Raw genomic sequence first — 8,453 nt, forward strand, 5'->3', positions numbered from 1 at the left:
GCTGCCACTTCCTCTGTCATATCAGCTTCACCTCCCTGTTCCTGCCCCGTCCTGTCTGTGACCACGTTCCTGTCCAGGTGCAGGAATGAAAGATAATAATATGTTGAAGAAAGTTTAAAAGCAGAGATTTTGGAGTCACATAGACTCTGCTGCTTATCAGCTTTGGGCAGTTGTTTAACATGTCTAATCCTCGATGTAAAATAAAAACTAGTACACTCACCTGATGAAGCGTCTAGCAAGAAGGTTTTAAGAGTATGTGCCACCTTGCCTGCATGTTAAGCACCCACTAGATGTTATGTGTTACAATTATTCAAGACAATAAAAAAGAGGAACTCATACTGCAAAACTGCAGTCTTGTCTTAGCTTGTAAGCACAGGCCAGATGCTAAGAAACCATGTTGGTGCATGTCCCTGCATGGCCGGGAGCCATCCACCACTTGTCAAGTGAGTTTACTTTTGAGCTTCTTGCCTGAAGGCACTTGCATCTCTAAGAACTTCCTGTGCAGTGTTTCAAGGGACCCACGTTGTAGCCCACTGTGAAGATCTGACTTTCAGCTCCTTCTGTCTCATTTACCCAGGCCTACCGAGTTGATGAGAAGACGGCAGAGCGGGCTCGGTGGGAGCACGCCTCCAAAGAAACGATCAAGAAGACCTCTAAACCCTGTCCCCGTTGCCACGTGCCGGTGGAAAAACATGGTGAGTCTGGGCTGGGCAAGAAGTGAGGGCGTCTCAGGGCGTCAGCTGCATGGCTGGGACAGTCAGGGGCTCTACGAGGGCTTGCTAGCTGGGGAGTTCAGCGCTGGGACTTTGGCGCCATCTGGCCAGAGTTTGAGTCTCAGCTCTCTCAACGTCAAGCTTCTTAGCCTCCTAAGCTGCAAGTCCTATTCTGTAAAATAGAGCTGATAACAGAAGCTGCCCCGCAGCAATAGAACCATATGACATGGTGGGTGGCAAATGCCTCCCCGGTGCCTGGCATAGAGAAAGCACTGAAGAAACACTAACTGCCCTTATTATTATTTATTATTAACACTACTAAACACTTTGCACCTGATTTTTAAAAACAAGTGCTAGGGAGACTTTCCAGTCGAATATTTCCCCCAGAGTGCCCTCCATACTACTCTGGTATCTAGAGATACTCACCGGGGAAAGGCAGATGCCACCACGTCACATACATCTGGCAGTTGGTTCCCACTGTATCCCCTCTTGGAGAATAACAACAAGGAAAACAACTGACTTGTACTAAGCACTTACGAAATGCTGGTTCTAAGTTCCCTTCGAGTATCAGATCATTTAATCCTCACAGACACCACATAAGGAAGCTATTATTATCCCCATTCGTAACATACATTCAAGCCGTTCAGAATGCCTTTTGTAAAGAAATCTGTTTAACTTGGTGTAACCAGTTGGTTCGCAATTTTTTTTGGCCATGAAACTCTCTCTTTCACGTCAGTGATTCCTATCCCTTTGAACACGGGACACACTCTGGGCTCTGGTTTCACCATCCCTGTGGTGGGAGAGTTAGTGCCTTATGTTGGGGTGACATTTGGCTTCTTCATTAAACTAGCCTTTCCATGAGTGTGTTTCTGAATATGGGGCTTTTGCCTTCCACCAGCTTCTCTCTAAATTTTAAGCATGGGAGGGGATAACTTGGGGACACCTCTGGATGGATGAAACGACGTTTACCATAGTCAGGGGCTCCCAGGAGCCCAAGTATATCTGCTGCTTTGCACAGGTTTACGGGCTTAGAAACACCACCATTCGTATTCAGATGGTTCTCCCTGGGGATAGTCTACACCCAGGGCAGCGTCTCCCTTCCCTTACCCGTGTGGTCACGTGCATGCATCCTCACACCCTGGGAGCCACCACAGCTGTGGGGAGACCTGAGAGAGCTCCTACCAGAAGGAGGCCCTCCCGGCTCCCGGCTCCTTGCCTCCTGACAAGGGGCCCCATGTAACCGCTGTAGGCCACTGAGAGGGAGACCAGCTGGGCTCTGGGGACACGACCATGCTCGTGGCTGTGGTTTTTCCTCCCCCCGTTGACCTCCCTCTGCTCTGATGGCTGCTCTGTGTGATCTTGTGGTCTGGGGGCCATCGCTGTGTAGCCCTCCGGGCTCTGTAGTGTTGCTGGAAGTCAAACTCTAGTCTATATTCAGAGCATTCCTCTGGGCTGCCCCCTTCCCAGGGGCCCTGCTACCTCACGGGAGCCGGCGGGGCACCCATGCCATCCACCTTAAAGCCGTCCCAGCCCAGCACCCAGACTTCTTTCTAAATGTGAAACACGTCGCGGTAGGGTCAGCAGCATTAGCTCGGCTGAGAAATAAACGAAGCACAGGTACTGTTTTTCCCACGTTCTCTTCACTGGGCCTTCACTAGCCGCCCTTATTATTACATATTATTAACACTATTAAACACTTTGCATCTGATAAAAAAAAAAAAAGAAGAAGATGGTAGGGAAACTTCCCGGTCCAGTATTTCCCCAGAGTACTCTGATATCTAGAGATACTCACTGGTTTGTCGGGGCTGAGAGCTGGCCTGCTGTGCGTGAAACCCAGCCCTCGGCCCCAGGGTGGGCCCTGAGGCTGTCTTTCCTCAGAAGAGCACCCGATAAATAAATATTTATTGAATTTAAAAGGAGCGAGGAAAGGAGATAGACACATAAATAGATAACCTTATAAAATATGACAGAGAAAACAAGCTAGTAAAGGAAGACCTTGGGGTTAAGAGACGGCTTCCTGGTGATGATACCTGAGCCGAGAATGAGGGTCAGGGTTACGAGCCAGGCAAGGACGTGGCAGAGAAGCCTTCCAGGCAGCCCTCAGGTGCAAAGGCAGGGAAGGTAAAGCATCAGTGCCTGGTGTGTGCGAGAAGCCCAGCTGTTTGGAGTTCCTGGAAAAGGTTGTGGAGCATCTGCTGAAGCAGTGGGTGGCAGGAATGTAGGGCCCAGAATAACATGCAGGGCTTGGACCTGATTCTGTAAGACAGGGAACCGCTCCGGGCTGTGAGGCCAGAAAACGACGTGCTCAGGTCTGCCTTGAGTCAGACCACACCTGCAGCCCCAGAAGGTGGAATTGAAGGGGTCAAGTGATTCCTGACTACAGACATGTTTCCTAATCTGGTTCTTTCTTTGAAATATTGTAATGTACTCTACATGGAAAGCTCTGGTTTTTCACCTATAGATTTTTGGTTTTAGTGTCTACCACTGCTTTTAATTTTTAACAAAATGTGTGTTCGCTTTACAATAACCAGGATAGCATGTTAAAGGTGGATCCCCACTGGACACGCAATTCTGTCTCTTGGAATTTTGATTCCTTGCAAAAGGTCCAGGTACATGTGTTCCAGAATATTCTCAGAATCATTAAACGTGAAAAATTGGAGCATATGCAAGTGTTCTTTAATGGATAGAGGGACAGGCAATCTTTAAAAGAATGAGGCAGGGCTTCCCTGGTGGCGCAGTGGTTGAGAGTCCGCCTGCCAGTGCAGGGAACACGGGTTCGAGCCCTGGTCTGGGAAGATCCCACGTGCCGCAGAGCAACTGGGCCCGTGAACCACAATTACTGAGCCTGTGCGTGCGATGAAGAGTGGCCCCCACTTGCCACAACTAGAGAAAGCCCTTGCACAGAAACGAAGACCCAACACAGCCATAAATAAATTAATAAATTAATTTAAAAAAAAAAAAAGAATGAGGCAGAGCTAAATATATTAAAAAACAAAATAATGCACAGAATATATTGTTGAGGGAAAATGCTTCTTCACAGCTCTGTGTAGCGTATGATCATGAAGGACGAAAGGGAAGGTTTATGTTTTCTCAAAATTTTGTTTGAATCAATTCGAGATGAATGACCCGTACCGAGAAAGTGTCAGACAGTAATAACACATCTAGGAGTCTGGGATTAGGCAGGACTGGATTTCCTTTCAGGGAAACCTGATTCTCCCACTGGCTTAGAGGCCACACCTATAGATTTTTAACCTATGAACTGAAAAGCTGAAACTTTCAGCTTATTAACGATAGTCTCTACTGTTTTAAAGGATATCACTACGACCAAAACAAACTTAGGCTCCATTAGCAAGAAAAGCTAGTCTCATTATCTCGCTCTCTACCTAAATTCATAGCCTGTTTCATATTCAACTGAATCCCAGAAAAGTAGTTCTTCCTTCAGCAAAGCTGTCATGATAATGAGAATTATTTCCGTTTTGAATGCAGGCTGAACTTGGCACTCCCTCCTATAAACGCCCTTTAATCCCCGGAAGTTCTTCCTTTACTTCCACCTCAAACAGATGAGATTCAGGATTCATTTTCTCTGCAATGAGCGTCTGTTGTCCGTTAAATCTGCCTTCAGGTCGTTCAAGAGCTTCTGATCTCTCATTAAATCTAAGGGCAGAGTGGCCAGCCCAGGCCATGGTGTGTTGGCTGTGCACCGTTGGGGCTTTTCATGGTTTGAGCATCAGTCAGGAGACAATCCTCTAAGAGGGAAGCTAGACTTTCTCTATGCAAATATCCACAAATTAGCATGGCATAGTCAGCAGCTTCTTGCTCGAGTTTACTTTTAAGCTGGCAAGGCTTTTAGAATTGGAATCCCTGACTCCTCCAAATTATGGGGTCTAGCATATTCCTTCCATATTACACACCAGGAAGAAAAGAAAGTTAACAACATGAATATCCTCTCTCTTGCTATTTCCTTTCTTCTTATTCCACTGTGCCATTGTGAGTCTAGTTTCTATAATAAAATCTTACTTGTTAAAGCTAGTATTCCAGATCCGTTAAGATTTTGGTATAATAGGAAAACATTCTCAAACTTTCATTCAGTCTCACTTAATAGTCCATTGAATTTGAATACATTGCTTAAGCATTCTTTATGATATTCCAGAGAAATTTAAGTGATTATACAGTATTACATTATTTATTATATTATTGACATCCTAAGTGCACAATGAATAAATATGTGTTGAAAATTACACAATCCTGTAATTGTGTAATGCTAATTGGGAAATAGTAAGAGAAAAGTATCACACGTTTTTCCCTTTATTTTCCACATATTTGAATTTTTAAATGATCTTTAAAGCAAACCATAAAGAAGTAGAAAACTATGGTACTTTAAATGCCCTTAAGTTGGTCTAAAACAAATGCCTTTAGTTACATATTCATAAATATTTTATATTAGTGCAAGCTCTCATGCCAAGCTTCTAATATAAAAATGAGACAGCACTGGGCTTCCCTGGTGGCGCAGTGGTTGAGAGTCCACCTGCCGATGCAGGGGACACGGGTTCGTGCCCCGGTCCGGGAAGATCCCACATGCCGCGGAGCGGCTGGGCCCGTGAGCCATGGCCGCTGAGCGTGCGCGTCCGGAATGGGAGAAGCCACAACAGTGAGAGGCCCGCGTACTGCAAAAAAAAAAAGAAAAGAAAAGAAAAAGAGACAGCACTGAAGCAATTCTTTGGAAATTTGGCAAGAAAAAATGGCTTAACAAGGCAACTGGTAAAATTGAACAATGGAGCACATTCAGTGCTACATGGAATTCAAGGAAAGACATTGCTTTTGATTGGTTATCTGGGAAAGTCACTCACAAACAGTTCTCTACATATAACTTCATACAAATAACTTTCTCTTGGCTTCGCAGCAGACTTGGTGTCTGATCCCCAGAAGCAAGTAGGGAACGTATTTAACAAATGGGGGAGGTGGGGAATCCCAAAATAAGGGACTTTTCATCTCATACTGGAAAGGCCCTGTTCCATGAAAGAAAGAACATTGGAATCACACACATCTTGGTTAAACCTCCGGCTTCACACTCAAAAACCTTGAGACCTTGAGAAAATTCTACAACCAGTTAACACCCTTATCTCACAAGGTGCTGTTGAGGAATAAATGACATAACAGATGCAGAGCACCTAGTATTATTCATTAGTTTCTCTCTATCCTCATCTTAAATAAAATTTTGAATAGCATGAAGGAACCTATTCACTTATTAAATGCTTTTGGAACAGCTGTCCCAACTCCTGTCTTATGAATTTTTTCAAGCCAAATAAGACTGAAGAAATGATAAAAATTACTCATAGTATATATTGACGTTATTATGTATTAAATTGTTAAATATATTATTGTATACTTAAAATATTAAATTTACTGTATATTTAAATAAGGAATCGACCCCGTCTGTGAAACACAAAACGTTTGTCTTTAAATCCCATCTTAAGAGAAGTCAGTAAACTCAGATTTACAAGTAAAATTTGTCCTTGATGGACGCGTCATGCTTCGATCTCACTCATTTCTTTTTTTTTTTAATTTTTATTGGAGTATAGTTGATTTACAATGTTGTGTTAGTTTCAGGTGCACAGCAAAGTGAATCAGATATATATCTCCATTCTTTTTCAGATTTTTTTCCCATATAGGTTATTCTCTCATTTCTTAACGAATGTCAGAACTTTAGAACTTCCCAGTGGGCTTTCTGGTTTGTTTTCCTCAGTTCAGATTCTGCTCTTGGATTGCTTGCAATAATTCTGTTAGGAAGCATTTCTGGAACAGAAGGTTGGTGCGGGAGTGTTTCCCGGGTGCTTATTTGTGGCCTCTGTCTGCCCACAGGAGGGTGCATGCACATGAAGTGCCCGCAGCCCCAGTGCCAGCTCGAGTGGTGCTGGAACTGCGGCTTGGAGTGGAACCGCGCCTGCATGGGGGACCACTGGTTCGACGTGTAGCTGGAGCAGTGGCCACGCAGGCGCAACTCAGCCGCCATCCCACTGGGAAACGTACAGAGTGTCCTAGTGTCATCTGCTGCTTCTCCTTTCTCTAAACACACACACACACACACACACACACACACACACACACACACACACACACACACACACACAAAGTTCTTTCCAAAATCACAAAAACAGTTATAAGAGAAGCTCCCAGGATCCCTTTCATTGTGCCCCTGGGAAACAGCCAAGCTAATGGTGAGACCATCAGGAAGTATTCGCAGGCCTCTGCAATACACAGACACCAGGGCACAGATGTCAGTGCAATTCACCTTTTGTATGGGTTGTCATTCTTGAGTGAACTCAAGTCAGGCTGGAAAAATACAGAGATTTCTCAGGTTCAATTAGCTGCCTTTTACCTTCAGCAAATAATGGGAAGAAGCCTTTGGTGAGGTGCGAAATAGTTTTGAGGAACTATTGTCAGTGGTTCTCTCTAAGATTGACTGCAATGGATTCTGAGAATGACATTCACAGCTTAAAAAGCGATGCTCTTATTTAAATTTTCAGAAAGCATCTATTCCCAAAGAACACAGGCAATAGTCAAAACCATGTGTTTATCCCCAAGAATTCTATTTTTATGTATTGCATTAATGAAATATCAACTCTGCATGAATCAGCTTGTCAACTAACTGAGAAATTATGAAACTTAATCTGAACATTGAATGTTCAAATGTATAGGGAAGAAATCAAAACTTAGTGTACTTTCACTTCATTTAATTATATGCAACGTTAGAAAGAAATTGTTTTTCTGAAAGTATTACACAATCGAGAATTTGATTTTAAACATTCATTTTGAGCTTGGAGCTCCTACATCTGGCTTCACTGTCAATGTAATGAATAAGGTGCCTCTAGAGGGGACACTTTTAGAAATGATTTCATAATGATTCTCAGTGTTAACAAACATGCAGGTTATTAAAGCAGAATCTGTAAGGAAGGAGCGTTTCCAGATCATCAAAATGAAATTTTATGCACTTTCTGTCCACCTGGACCATGTTAATTACACTTTTCTGTATCAAAATATTTTATACCAAAATATTTTATTCTGGACCCCTTTCAGATCTGATTCAGGTTACGGTTGTCAAAGCAACAGAGTGTAAAGGGAAACTGCGACAACAACAAAAATGTGCCTAAAAGGATAAAGGGGTCACTGGGGACGAATCGCGGTGATATGGAACCAAAATACATTGTAAGTGTAATTAACATGGCTCAGGACAGCCCACTCGGGGCTCTGCCCCCCCCAACGGGTTATTCAGAGTTCTTTTCTCTAGGATGTAAACTCACACGAGAATATTTCCTCACGTTAACATGGCTTGAATTGGATTGTTGATCAAGTTTTCATCCTTTTTTTTATTTTTGAGGCATTCACAATACATCAAAAAGAGATGTGCTTACACTGAATGCAGCAAACCTCATCCTCCACAGCACAGCATGTGATGGAAAAGTCAAACCACTGTCTTTGTTCTCGTCCGCCTTCTCAGGAAGATCGCGACCATCACTGTGGGTGTAATGACTCTCACTAGAGCACAGGGTTTCTTTTGGATTTAGAGACCCTGGAAATTATGAAATCTGTAGCAGGCCTTGTCCTTGTAGATGTAACACCAGAAACCCTTGCTGGAGGGAGAGAGGGAAGGACCCCAGCAGACTCCCCCAGGACATCTGTCCCTTTGTCCCTAACAATCCATCCAGGGACATCCCCCCTCTCCGTCTTCCTCAGAGGTCCTGC

General features: G+C 43.8%; 1 protein-coding gene across 1 annotated transcript in view; it reads left to right on the top strand.

Moving 5' to 3' along the window:
* Positions 1–6,816, top strand: part of PRKN (parkin RBR E3 ubiquitin protein ligase) — a 767,911-nt gene extending 761,095 nt beyond the window's left edge. Inside the window, exons 8-9 of the mRNA XM_007457572.1 lie at positions 578–695; positions 6,573–6,816. Coding sequence (XP_007457634.1) covers positions 578–695; positions 6,573–6,685 — 231 coding nt within the window. The 3' untranslated portion in view covers positions 6,686–6,816. The remainder of the gene's footprint in view (positions 1–577; positions 696–6,572) is intronic.
* Positions 6,817–8,453: the final 1,637 nt, after the last annotated feature.

This window comes from Lipotes vexillifer, unplaced genomic scaffold (assembly GCF_000442215.2).
Source record: "Lipotes vexillifer unplaced genomic scaffold, Lipotes_vexillifer_v1.1 scaffold1055, whole genome shotgun sequence".
NCBI classification, from domain to species: domain Eukaryota; kingdom Metazoa; phylum Chordata; class Mammalia; order Artiodactyla; family Lipotidae; genus Lipotes; species Lipotes vexillifer.